This window comes from Myxocyprinus asiaticus, chromosome 16, assembly GCF_019703515.2.
Source record: "Myxocyprinus asiaticus isolate MX2 ecotype Aquarium Trade chromosome 16, UBuf_Myxa_2, whole genome shotgun sequence".
NCBI classification, from domain to species: domain Eukaryota; kingdom Metazoa; phylum Chordata; class Actinopteri; order Cypriniformes; family Catostomidae; genus Myxocyprinus; species Myxocyprinus asiaticus.
In genome coordinates, this window is record NC_059359.1 from 23107355 (window position 1) to 23122285 (window position 14931).

At 39.6% G+C, this 14931-nt stretch overlaps 1 protein-coding gene across 3 annotated transcripts in view; it reads right to left on the reverse strand.

Annotated features, from left to right (window-relative positions):
• LOC127453910 (polypeptide N-acetylgalactosaminyltransferase 1) overlaps positions 1 to 14931 on the reverse strand; it is a 148929-nt gene that overhangs the window by 54712 nt on the left and 79286 nt on the right. For all 3 annotated transcript variants that reach the window (XM_051720678.1, XM_051720679.1, XM_051720680.1), the window contains one exon: positions 11221 to 11389. In XM_051720678.1, the coding sequence (XP_051576638.1) occupies positions 11221 to 11389 (169 nt within the window). The remainder of the gene's footprint in view (positions 1 to 11220; positions 11390 to 14931) is intronic.

Here is a 14931-nt window from a genome sequence, read left to right on the forward strand (position 1 = left end):
TGTTCATGAGATGGATAGCCTGAGGGAAAAAAACTGTTCCTGTGCCTGACGGTTCTGGTGCTCAGAGCTCTGAAGCGTCGGCCAGAAGGCAACAGTTCAAAAAGGTAGTGGGCAGGGTGAGTGGGGTCCAGAGTGATTTTTCCAGCCTTTTTCCTCACTCTGGAAGTGTATAGTCCTTGAAGGGGGGGGGGGGGGCAGGGGGCAACCAATAATCCTCTCAGCAGTCCGAACTGTCCTTTGTAGTCTTCTGGTGTCTGATTTCGTAGCTGAACCAAACCAGTAAAACTGTATCAGCAGCGCCTGTGGCAGGTTGAATTTCCTCAGCTGGCGAAGGATGTACAACCTCTGCTGGGCCTTTTCATAATGGAGTCAATGTGGGTCTCCCACTTCAGGTCCTGTGAGATGGTAGTGCCCAGGAACCTGAATGACTCCACTGCTGCCACAGTGCTGTTTAGAATGGTGAGGGGGGTCAGTTTTGGGGTGTTCCTCCTAAAGTCCACAATCATCTCCACCGTTTTGAGCGTGTTCAGCTCAAGGTTGTTTTGACTGCACCAGACAGCCAGCTGTTCAACCTCCATTCTGTATGCAGACTCATCGTCATCTCAGATGAGGCCGATGACAGTGGTGTCGTCTGCAAACTTCAGGAGCTTGATAGAGGGGTCCTTGGCGATGCAGTCATTGGTGTAGAGGGAGAAGAGTAGTGGGGAGAGCACACATCCCTAGGGGGCACCAGTGCTGATTGTACAGGTGCTAGAAGTGAGTTTCCCCTGTCTCACAAGCTGCTGCCTGTCTGTCAGAAAGCTGGTAATCCACTGGCAGATAGACGTGGGAACAGAGAGTTGGTGTAATTTAGTCTGGAGAATAGCTGGGATGATGGTGTTGAAAGCTGAACTGAAGTCCACAAAAAGGATCCTTACATATGTCCCTGGTCTGTCCAGATGTTGCAGGATATGATGCAATCCTATGTTGACTGCATCATCCACAGACCTGTTTGCTCGATAAGCAAATTGAAGGGGATCTAGAAAGGGTCCAGTGATGTTCTTCAGGTGGGCCAACACCAGTCTCTCAAATGATTTCATGACCACAGACGTCAGGGCAACAGGTCTGTAGTCATTAATGATTTTTGGTTTCTTTGGGACAGGAATAATGATTGAGTGCACAGAGTGCACACCTTCTTTACCAAGTAAAGAAGCTTTAAGCAGAGATTCTTTTTTGTTTTTTACCTGTCAAAATGACAGACAGCATTTTGAAAAATGAAGAATTGATAGATTCTTTAAAACCTCGTGCAAGATTCTGAGAACAATAGCTAGTCAAACATCCATTATATGCCTATACCATTAAAACAGCATGCCACCGTCCTCGTCTAACTCAACGTAATAAGCAAATCTCAATCAAAACATTTAAAAGACCATGACACCCTGGAAACAGTAGCACAACTTAATGAAATGTCGCTCTACTGACCAGAGCCTCTTTGCACAACTGCGTGAGGATGAAGCGCATCAAACATTTTCTGCTTCTATAACGGAGGTGCGTTGGCTGTCATGTGACCGCCAAGTGCTTGTGGGTTTCTTTTCCTTGGATCAATGCAATGCCTGATGAAGGTTGACTGACCAAAATGTTGCTGAATAAATTTTGATACTCTTTGCAAGACAGGATAGTGTGCGGGATTTTTTTCTATTTCACTGACTTTGCTACAGCTTGTGTCCTATGCACCTATCAATTACTTCTCAGGTGTGCGAGGTTAGCTGTTCATTGATTTTCCTTGGATCTTAATTCATGGAAATTCTAAAACATCATCACCAAGCACTGCAAGACTGAAAAAATTCTTAAAACTGCATATATTGTTATAGTGTTCACACACTGCGTCGAGGTGACTAGACTAGAAGAAATGTGACAACCGCTGAAAATGTTTAAGTATCATGTCTGTTGCGGTTATGCAAAATCCCGCCACATAGGAGGCAATGCATGTTCCAACAAAATCACTGTATTATAATCAACATATTATTTTATCCATCATGATACTTTTTTATTTCTTTTTTTTTTGGGGGGTATTTCTCACGACCATGGATGATAGCACTCTCTGCACACGTGCATGCGAGCACATACACAGCATGCCGGGAGAGAGAGAACGCTTCCATGGTCTTGATATAGGCTATGTATAGACTTTTTCATATATAAGTAGATTGGTGCCTTCAAGGTATAAAGCTTGGGAACCACTGGTCTAGCCCATATTTTCATAGAAAAACAAAAACAGCATATATGCCCATGGACTCAGAAATGCATCTTTGTGAGGAAGTTTGTGTGCGTGTCATAGAAAATATATCAACATTTTAACTTTCATGAATAACCTTAGCATTATAAGACACTTAACAGATAGTAAATACATTCATATAGTTATGAATGTCATGAAACTTTGATTTAATAGATTTAAATGTTAATGAACTACAAATCTGTTAAAAATTACCTATGTTTGTAAATGGCAAATGGAAGTATAAAGTGTCAGTTTATTCAATCAATATATTATTGGCTTATTAGTGGTTTATAAAGGAGATCAGTCAGGACTAATGTTGTCTGGTGCTGCCTGTAAGGTTATTTAAAAAAATAAAAACTTGAAAAAGGTTTGTAAGAGAAGGTGTCATTTGTCATGTATCAAGAACCTTTTGTTCTGTAATAATTCTTAAAACCTGGTTGTGTACATGCATGCTCCATTGTGATACATTAACAGTTACACATGACAGTTATGTAAAAACTGAACTTTGACAGTGCCCCTAAATGCTTTACTTTGCCCCTGAGCACTCCTATACAAAAATGTTAGCGTAAAGCCCTGAAATAGGTATTTATTTCTAATTGTATGCAAGACCTGAATGGAATATATAACTATAATAGGTCCAATGACAATATGAGTCCACTAGTGAACAAGAGGGGCAGAACAAGGGGACCTAAATTTTGAATTTTTTTATTACATTTTTTTTTCTTTACAAATTAAATTATCAGCATAACTATTTGTGTGAAAAATTGAATAAACAAGGTTAATATAAGTGAGTTATGAATGACTGTTATCACCTTTCAGCCATCTAAAGCTCTCACAGTGAAGGGGAATTGTCTTCGGAGGGAATAGGGCACAGGGATGATCGCTTCTGAATGGAACATTGGAGTTGAATGCGAGGAGGTTTCTTGAGATATAAAGCACGAGTAAATGCTGCTTCTTTGTTTAGTGTATTTTGATTCAAAAGATTGATATATTGTGATCTTTTACTTGCTTATTTCTCATTCATCTGCATTGGACTTGCACAACAGCTCCAGCCTTGTTGCAAGCAAAGGTCGTGATGCACTGTGTTGTTTGTGGGCTGTTATGTAGTAATATGGTCCGTTAGATCATCGTTCTGTTCTCAAGTCAGTGGAAAAACAGACGGTCTAGATATTGAGATAGCTTCACAGTTTCCCCAGCTGAACAACCGGCTCTGGCACAAGAAGCAGTGTGGAAAAGGGGTATGTGTGTGTGTGTGTGGCTTTGCCAGGCTGCGATGTAAACTAAAGCCTATTAGCTATTTTAAAATAAGGCACAAGCTGTTCGACATGTCCCGCCCCAACTTCATGTTTCAGAAAATGCGTCAACTGACCAAAGAAACAGCAATACATTATTACAAAGTAACTAATTAATGCCCAATAATCCTGTCATATTTATCATACTAGCAGTTTCATCCATTGACCCAGTGATTTATCACCCTTCCAGACCCTGCCAGGATGCATATGCATACAATTTAGTTAAACACAACTGACATAACTCTAGTGCAGCTATGTGCGAGTACGTAAATGTGTGTGTGATTATTATGTCTGGTTCATAGACAAGTGTCTGCTTTTCTTGGCTCGGAAAACCCTGGTGACATTATTGTTATGGTAGAATAGTTTTCATGGTCACCTCTTTTGAGAGAGAGAACATCCAGAGACTTATTAAAATCATAACTATTTAAGGCAAGGCTCTTTGAAAGTGTGTGTGTCCACTGCAGAGTGACAAAAACCACACATCATTTAGTGCAGTGGAAAAAGAGAGAGAAGTGTGAGGAGTGATATCCCACACAACAAAAAGATTTGTGTGGGATATCGCAATTCACAAATACACGCACACGAAAGTCAGTTCCTTTGCTTTCTCAAGGACGAAACTGACAACCTGTCGACACATCTTTTCTTCATATTTTTCCTTTTTTTTTTTTCTATCTCTACCTCAACTCAGTGAACTTGCTATGGCAAAGAATAGCAGAAATAAAAATGTATTTCACTTTATTTCGAAAAATAAATCTGTGTATACACATACCCCCCCGTGTACACACAGTAATCACACACAGACGATTGCTACACATAAAATGATTCATCACATGTTAGTGTAGGGTCCCCTGTCTAAGGAGGAAGTTCTGAGAATGTTCTTGGATGAATTTCTGATTATGGGACAACACTTTAAGATGAAGAACCCCAGGAACTTATCCTGTTCTTATCTTGCTACAAATGCATTAAATAACACTTAGTTTCAACATTTGTTCAAACCATCCAGTCCCCTGCAAAGCATGCTGGGAAATGGAAATCCCCTGGCCAGTTTCATCAATGCTACAAAAAATACTCATGAAGACCTTACTCAAATGGATTAAGTAAACTTTATTATTACAAATGTATTTATGTGACATCTCTTCAAAAGCCACCACTCTGCCCCACTCATGAAATGAGGGCGCACCAGCCGACTTCCATCCCCTAAGAATTACCTGCCTGCCGATCATCACGCTGGTAAGGACCCAGTTTTTTATATGTTTGTTTATTATATTAATACCCGCCCCATCACCCAAAATACAAAGTCTGGGGCAAAATAAAATCTGAGTGCTCAAGACCTCACAGATAAAATTCTGAACACTCAACCAAAACTCTTGAATCTTAGTACAGCACCAAAAAAACATGGGCTATGTCCCCATCCTCCAAATGGCATCGCCAGCAAGTAGGTGTGTCTTTAAGGCCAATCTAGAGGGAGTCCATTAAAAATGATGCAGAATCTTAAACTGAATGAAGGGCACCCTTGCATCCCTAGACATAGACTTGACATTTGTTTAAATCCTACCCCATTCTCCATCTTCCAGTACTAAATTCAAGTCTCTCTCCCATAACTTCTTGAGAGATGTTAAAACCCCGTCCTCTAGACTCTGAATTAGCCAGGAACAGTACGCTGAAGCTTCATGATCTTTTCTAAAAGCAGCAAGTACCATCTCAAGAGTGTCTTCCGCTTTAGGGGGCTGCATACTACAGCCAAATGTGGTAAAGAGTAGATGGCGCAGCTGTAAATACCTAAAGAATTGAGATCTGGGAATCCCAAACCACTGTATTATATTTTCAAAGGATCTCAACACTCAACACTTTCATACAGGTCACCCAGCGTAGCAACACCATTCTAAATCCATTCTGTCCAGCAGAAAGGGGACTTATTAATGCATAATTTAGGGTTCAACCAAATACTTGCGGCAACGTTCAGGTAAATGTCTGAATTGAAAATTTGGTCAACTTTTGTCCACACTAAATGCAGGTGCGAGATAACAATAAAGAGCCAGGGAAGGGCTCTCTCAGGTGGAAGTGACCAATGTGCCAAATGTCTGAGGCCAAAAGCATAATAGTAAAACAAAATCTTGGGGAGACCTAACCCACCTTTGTCAATTGGCCAATGTAACTTACTGGAATGTAACCGAGGGCATTTACCATTCCAAATAATGATTTAGCTATACTATCAAGTTGTTTAAAATAAAAGAGGGTAATTTCAACGGGGAGAGACTGTAGTAGGTAGTTGAATTTTGGAATTTTGAATTATAACATTAACCTTCCCAGTCATAGATAAATGTAGGGAAGCCCACCTGTCCACATCACTCGAAAACCTTTTTATTAAAGGGTCAAAGTTAACTAACTAAATCATTCAAATTTGCTAGAAATAAAATGCCCAAATGCTTAATGCCCTGCTTAGGCCACTGGAATGCACCCTGTTGAAAAGCCGTTACAGGGCAGTACATTGTCAGAGCCAAAGATTCGGATTTAGACCAATTAACTCTGTATCCTGAGAAATAATTAATAATTCTGTGGAGGCAAGGCATAGATCTAGTAGGGTCGGAGACGAATAATAAAATATCATCTGCGTAAAGCAAAAGCTTATGCGCCACACCTCCCGCCACCACCCCTGGAAAATCCTTTCTATTCGCGGCTGCTAATGGTTCCATGGCAAGACAGAACAATAAGGGGGAAAGAGGGCAACCCTGCTGGGTGAGCCTATCCAGAGTAAAATAATCTGAAATTAATCAATTTGTTTGAAACGCCATTACCGGGTGTCTATAAAGTAACTTAATCCACCCAATAGAAGTATTCCCGAACATGTACGTTTCCCATTCTATCATATCAAATGCTTTTTCGGCGTCAAGTGAGATGGGAGCGACCGGAGTCTGATCGTTCGTCACTGCCCACATGACATTAATGAAACGCCTAATGTTATCAGAAGAGTTACGGCCCCGAATAAACCCCACCTGGTCTATATGTATAAGATATGTCATAACTTTACTTAATCGGTTAGCCAACATTTTTGACAAAATTTTAACGTCTAGCTTGAACAGGGAAATTGGACGGTAACTCTTACACTCACTTGGATCTTTGTCCTTTTTAAGAATCAGACTGATCTGGGCTTGTGTCATGGTTGGTGGAAGCTTACCATTCTTTAACAATTCTGTATAAACTTCTAGCAAAAGTGGAGCCAGTTCTGTAGCATAAGATCTAAAAAATTCAGCGGCAAAGCCACCCGGTCCCGGAGCCTGGCCTGTAGGCAAGGCCTTAATTACCTTGCCAAGCTCCTCCAAGGCTATCTCAGAATCAAGAGAATTTTTCTGCTCAGTCGTCAGTTTAGAAAGTCCTAATGGTTCCACAAAGTTTCTAATATCCTCATCAGTAGACGTAGACATAGAACTATAGAGATCAAGATAGAATTCTTTAAAAGCATTATTAATATCAATGGCCAAGGTAAATAATTCACCACCAGCACATTTCACTGAGGGAATGGTAGAAAAAAACACTATATAGAAAAATACTTTATATATCTAGCCAGGAGTTTCCCTGCCTTGTCCCCCGACTCAAAATAGCCAATAGCCCTGAATAGCCAAAACTCCACTTTCCGTGACAAAATAGTATTATATCTGTATTTCAAACGGGATGATATTAGATGATATTCTGCGCTTCAGCTATGCCTCGGCACTTTTAATATTCCCTTCCAATTCCATGAGTTCTTGTGCTTTGGATTCTTTGGTGAATGCGGCATACTGTATGATCCGGCCCTTAAGAACCGTCTTAAGTGCCTCACAAGCCATGCCCACAGAAGATACTGAGGACCAGTTGGTCTCCAAATAGACACTGATTTCAGCCTTTAACATTTGTTGGAATTCAGGATTTTGCAAAAGGGATACATTAAAGCGCCAACTATATGATTTCCTTTTCTCCATCTGTGGCAATAGCTCCAAACACACCTGGGCGTGATCTGAGACTAAAATGTTTCCAATTGAGCAATCAACAACAGATGAATGAGGGACTTAGATATAAAAAAAAAAATCTATTCCAGAGTAAATCTTATGGACTGATGAAAAAAAATGTATAGTCCCTCCCAGATGGGTTCAAAAATATCCAAATATCTGAAAGACCAAGATTTTTACACATCCTGTGAAGCGTCAATGTTGCTCTAGGGGGCTTGCACACTTTTGCTTCACTATGATCAAGGACTGAGTCCATCAAAAGGTTAAAGTCTCTGCCCAATATTATATCATGAGGGGTGCCAGTGGCTTGCAACATCCCTTCAAGATTTATAAAAAAGCCCTGATCATCAACGTTAGGTGCATAAATATTAGCCAAAATAAGACTATGTCCCTTATTTTCAGCTAAAACAATAATGACTCTTCCTAATTTATCTTTACTCTGTTTGAGACATTTGAATTGTAGATGTTTACTTTTCAGTGTAATGACTCCCCTCCTCTTACTCAAGCCAGCATTATAAAAAAATGCCCACCCCATATCTTTCCAAAATGTCCAGCTTCCTGCGGAGAAAGGTGCATTACTTGAAGAAACACTATATCATATTTCTTATGTTTAAGAAGAGAAAAAACCTTCCTTCTTTTTATGGGGTGCCCCAACCCATTCACATTCCACGTGGAGAGAGACAATCTACTCATATTAACATTTTACATTTTGACATAAGAAAAAATAGATAGTGTGTCAAAGACAAGATTCTAAAGACCACATTCCAACATTAGTGCAACAATCAAACCCCGAACATCCCCTAGAACAAACAAAAAAAAAAACAGAAAAAAGAAAAATGTGCACATTAACCCCGCACATGACAGCGCCAACTTGCGTTCATCCCTCCAAACTCAAACAGTCCATGCACGCCTACGAGAGCCCCCGCGACAACCTTGCCATCGGATTACTCAAGACCAGTGTTTCCATACACATTTTGTGAGACAGAATTACACAGCAAAAGATCATCTATAAAACAAACTCCAGCCAATACGCAGAATAAACACAAAGAGTGTGTAGCTTCATTCATAAAACTGTCCTGAAGGTGTGTTATTCTACAAAATAAACTCCAGACGCTAGGCGGAACGAACAAAATAAGAATGCGCAGATTCTTCAAACAGTCAAGCGAATGAGTGAGCCGGTCCATTCGGCTGCAACATGAGTGCAAGCAAATGACTTTCTTACTCCAATGACTTTGCAAGAAATACTCCAAAATATAAACTCCAGCTGATAGGCGGCACCAGCACAAAAAAAACGTGTATGTTCCTCAAACTGTCAAGCAGATGTTCAATGAGCCGGTCCACTCGGCTGCAACATGAGTGCAAGCAAATGACTTACTCACTCAAATGACTTTTCCAGAAATACACAAAATAAACTCCAGCCGATAGGTGGAATAAGCACAAGGAGCGTGTAGATTCATCCACAAAACCGTCCCGAAGGTGTGTTGCTCTACAAAATAAACTCCAGCCGCTAGGCGGATCCAGCACAAAAAGAGTGCGCAGAACCTTCAAACAGTCAAGTGAATGTTCAGTGAGCTGGTTCACTCGGCTGCAATGTCCATTGACTTTATGAAGGACATCGCTTGCTGTGGGCATGTGAATGTTTTACGGCCATCCTTAGCATCTATTCTCAATTTGGCCGGGAACATCTGTGGAAAAGCGACATTCCGTTGATGTAAATGTTTCTTGCATTCCTTGAATCGATCACATTTCTCTCTTGTTCCTTTACTCCTTGCCTCGCGTAACACAAGATCTTTATCGGATGATCTCAGAAATTTGGCCAGAATTGATCGGGGCCTGTCTTCCTCAGTGGATCGCCAAGCCAGAACCCTGTGAGCTCGCTCGATTTCCAGCTTATGGCCTGCTATGTCGAGCAGACTCGGAAAGAGCCCATCCAGGAATTCCACCATATCCTGTCCCTCCACTCACTCTGGGATTCCCACGATACGGACATTATTCTGCTGGCTATGGTTTTCCATGTCCTCCAACTTCTCCCAGACATGCTTCAAATCCACCTTGGTCGCTAGCAGATTAACAGATAATTCCCTCTCTGATAACTCCAGATAAATCGATCCGTTTCTCAACATCCCCCACTCGTGACCACATCAGCACACTTCGCCTCCATGGCAGTTATCGATCTACGTATCACAGCAAGATCCTCCAAGTCAGCAACGACCTTCATCAGCATTGCCGACATGTTCAGCATCTCTTGCCGCATTTCTCGCATCTCTCTGACCAAATCGACTCCTAGGCCCACGGCCTGCTCAGGGGTGTTAGCTTGAGCACGTAAGTGTCTTTTAATGTGTCCAGAGCCCGAGGATTTTGAATTCTTTGACATATTGTCCTCCTAGAACTGTTATGGAACAGTGTATTGAATCTCACCGGTTTATGTCATAAAAGGTATTAAAACTAGCAAAGTGCGCAGACCTCGCCGTTCACACGTCCGATCCTCGCATGGCGTCTCGTGACTCCATAAGATCACATTCTTATCACGGTGAAAGTATTCAGGCCCTGAAACTATGCGAGTGTTCAGAATGTGTGAAGTTAGGTCATGGCTGTGACTCTGTAAATTACACACTTATCTTTTAATTGAAAATGTTGATTCTATTGGTTAGCTTTAAACACAGCTAAGAAAAAAAATACCTCTCCAGTGATTAGTCTGAGAGGTAAAAAAAAAACAAAAAAAAGGCCAACTTACAAAAGGTCTGAATGCCCCAAATGGAGTCAAATCTTAAGGATGTATGTAAAACTATGCATTCTTTTTATAACTACAAAAGTTAGATTATGAGTTGGCAGAGTGTAATAAACAGAGACTCGCAAAATGAAGTTGCGTTTGCCTGAAGAAGTAAACATAGCAACAGTAGGTTGCTTGAGAGCTTTCTGTTAGGATCAGTATCAGACGGTACTTTAACAAAACATAACATACTGTCATTACTCATGACTTTATTATAGATTTACACATCACAAATCCTGTAGAGTTTTGTTTTAAAGTCGGCATGAAATGAAAATTCGCCCTATCTATTTTGTCAAACAGTCAAATTTCTCTCCTCATAGCTCAATAAACACAAAAACTTTTCAAAGTGTTTATCTGTACAATTAGAGAACATAAAATGTACAAGATAAACAAAACAAGTCAATTTACATTGACATATTACACTGAGCCCCAAAAAGTATTTGGACACTTAAGGACACTTAAGTCACACTTAAAAATATACACGAAAACCAAGTGGCATCTCTAAAGAAATGATGTAAGACATTTAACTCACAACTAACTTTGAGAACTTTTGAGAAATTTTTCGTAACCATTTTTTCAATTACTTTTAAGGTGTAGGTACAGGTGTCGTTCAAGTTCAACACATTAACTCTGTGTATATTCCACAAAGTTTGACAACCAGAAAGTGTCCAAATGCTTTTTGTCTTCATTTTGAACAATATATCTATTGTTTTATATTTTGAAACATATTTTTCTTTTTCTTTTAAAAATGTTTTTGTGCTATATGTCTTTAAAATAAATGCCATTTGGTTTGATATTTTGTTGTTAAGTGCAAAAGTCTGTGAAGAAATACATTTTTAAGTTTGGCTTAAGTGTGCCAAGTACTTTTTGGTGTCACTGTATATTTAAAGCCGAGGTGAAGGAAGCAAAGACATAGACACTTACCCCTCAAGCCGGACGTCCGGTAAAGATCGGTTGAGTGCAATCATCTCACTGGCCATCAGGTTAAACTGGTTTATCTTAAACATTTCCTTCATCTTCTCCTGGCGGTCTTTAGAGATGACCACTGGCTTTCCCATCTCCCCTGGGCCATCATGATGCCTTTGAACCACAGCTGCAATACAAACACACACGTTAAAGACTCTCCCCCTGTCTTGAGGGCATTGTGTGTGTGTGTGTGTGTGTGTGTGTGTGTGTGTGTGTGTGTGTGTGTGTGTGTGTGTGGTTAAAGATGATGACTCCTCTTAGCTCTCTCTCAACCATAGGTGCTCTCAGTTCAGTGTTCAAATGGCACATTATCTCAATCATCCAACAAAATAAACACTCTTTAAATTAATCTCAATACACACACATTTACTTTGGTATCTCAATGAGGAGCTAATTATAATTATATGGACTGACCCAAAACCACATGCTTTTTTTTAACCCTAAAATAAAACCTTTTGCATTTTAAAAATTAAAAAACAATGTTTACCTCATTTATAAATAGTTTTTCCATATGAGGATCATACCGAATGTCCCCAAAGGGAGGTTTTGTCCCCAGTTCTGTCCCAAACTACACACACACACACCTATTGGGGATCCAACTATAAAAAAAAATGCCCAGATGTTTGTGTACAATTATGTATTGTTCATATCTGAACGTTTATGTGTATGGATTTTGTAAGTGTGTGTGTGGGTGGATAAGCACTGAGCTTTGATCATTAATAAATCAGAAAGCATGGTTTGGTGAGATTAAGGTCATATTTGCAACAGTGTGAGAGATTACATCTGCTCTAAGAGGCAAATTGCCCATTTTTAATCCCTGTGCTGCATGTGTGCGTGTATGTATGGGTGAGCTGTGTACGCATCGGGTGGGCAAAATTTTGCTGTTCAGCCTGAGCGCATTACAAGGCAACTTTGTCCTGTTTCCCTGCTCAGCAAAATCCAATGACTTTCCTGAGGGATTCTGGGGGCAAAAATCTTGTAATCTTTGCTATGGATGGACACAAACAAACACACACACAGCAGAAAATGTTTTTTATTGATGTGGTGAGCAGATTATTTCAGGGTTAATGTTGATGGTGGAGGTGAAGCAGCCCTTGAGTGACCACACAGAGACAAATGCTCTATACAGACCAAAGTGTCCAGGGCAGAGATCATAGTGGGGTCAAATAAGTGACAAAAGAAAGCAATGTGAGAGAATGTGCTTTCCAAATGTCTCACCATCTACTTTCTATACTCTATGCTTCTCTGCCATATTGTCTGTCTGTAACTCTCTTTCAATACTCTTTTATCTTCTTTTTATCTACAACAGAAACACACAGTTCATTACTGGAACGTATTTCAAGTTATGATAACATCAGCAAAGAAAGATAGTGGAAGAACTTCTCTCATTTTTGTAAGGTTTTTTTTTTTTATTAATTTTTTATAGTGTGTGTATGTATATACGCTCATAAAAATAAATTAAAAAAAGACAGTAAAACCTGGCAAAAAAAAAAAAAAAAAGAAAAAAAAAAAGGCCAACTTACAAAAGGTTTGTACGCCCCAAATGGAGTCAGAACTTAAGGATGTGTGTATGTAAAACTATGCATTCTTTTTATAACTACAAAAGTTAGATTATGAGTTGGCAGAGTGTAATAAACAGAGACTCGCAAAATGAAGTTGCGTTTGCCTGAAGAAGTAAACATAGCAACAGTAGGTTGCTTGAGAGCTTTCTGTTAGGATCAGTATCAGACGGTACTTTAACAAAACATAACATACTGTCATTACTCATGACTTTATTAAAGATTTACACATCACAAAACCTGTAGAGTTTTGTTTTTAAGTCGGCATGAAATGAAAATTCACCCTATCTATTTTCTAAATGCATGTTATTTATCTTATTGTGAACGATTCATTCATGCATATATATTTGTTTTAATTATTATTATTTTTACCTTGTAATCTTTAATCAAAATGTCATAACTCGCTGTTCTGGTGAAACTACAGACTTCTTTCTGGTGATGTATGCAGGACTTCTCCAAACATTTAGTCCGCTTAAACCCTGCCCCTTTCTTATAAATACCACAACCTTGCATGGAGTTGAACGAAGTGTCAATCACATGTTGGTGAAGACGGCAATGTGTATTTTCATCTGTTTTCCTTCAAAACTATCGTTGCTTAACCCAAACTTCCTTGGTTACGGGTCAGCTGGCTTGAATAGACATTTAGAATGAGGAGGAATAACGGCAAATTCGCAGTTATGTTCGAGACATTTCACGCCTGAATTGCTGAGGTGATCAGTAATGAATACAACGCTTTGGATGCCTCTGGAGTTTATTTCGATTTTCTAATGCAGTTATCTTGGGATGTACAGCACGAGTAAGGTTTTTTCCTTTATATTTAGTGTATTGTGATTCAAAAAGCAAAAATATGGTTATCTTTTACTCACTCATTTTTCAGTGGCTACAGCCTCTTCGTAAGCAAAGACCGCAATGTGCTCATGTCAATATGTTGTCATTTGAGATCGCTGCTCAATTTCACGATAAGCCTTTTTTTTTTATAGCGCTTTTCACAACACACATCATTTCAAAGTGTAATATCTATAAAGTCTTAGAGTCATCACCGTGTAGTGTTTTTAATATGATTGTAATTTGTGCATAAAAATAAATAATTTACGTGGAGGTTGGGGTGTGGTAGATCGTTCGTCCAGAGAGAGAGAGAGAAAGCGGAAAGGGTGCACACACCTGAGCGCTAAATGTCTAACACCTTTTTCTGATTGCAGTGAGCAATGGGGAGAGCGATATAAGGAGGAACCATGCCAGAGACTGAGAGAGAGAGAGTCACGCTTCAAAAAGTCAGTCAATGTGTTTATGTGTGGAAGCTGAGAAACGTTAGAGTTACTTGTTATTAAAACCCTACCCTTTGAATTGAAGCCCACATTTTCCCGTTTCCTCCTTTCATCCATCCTTGAACCCCATTACAATTAAATAGTTTAATAATAATTGTATTTAGAACCCCAGTGAGCAAGCCAAAGGTGACTGTGGCAAGGAACACAAAACTCCATAAGATGTTGGTTAATGGAGAAAAATAACCTTGGGAGAAACCAGACTCACTGTGGGGGCCTGTTCCTCTCTGGCTAGCATCATGAATATAATGCCAATATTAGTTATTTTTGTGCAGTGCAAGTCATGGTATAAAATGTGTAAACTAAGTAAGTATTAATGGTCAGTGTTTAAAACAAAGATTTTGTATAAACTGTAAGATTAATGACTAATGTCTTTGAAGTCCATCCTGGATTAACTGCAGAAACAGAAATTGCAGAAAAAGGGATGAAGAGAAGGCGACCCAGAGGCTCTGACTCTAGCAGCACGGTGGTAGGGGTGTGTGTGTCCGCTGCAAACTCGCATTCACATCTGCCTCCGTTCCGCTATGCAACGGCCATATATTCACAATTCAATCAACAACCAATGGATAAACTCAAATATTTTTCTTGTTCAATAAGCTGTTTCACTCTGAAATACGTCACAATAAGGAAGTCAGTTGCAACTTCCGTTTCATGACGACTTTAAAACACCTTTAAGCTAGTTAACGCTTACTGTGCTAGCGGCACCAAAAAACTTAAACCATTTGCTATCCAAAAATCAGTTATTTGTTTTTGTAAGGGACATTTTTGACATCGACATGAGGAAAACA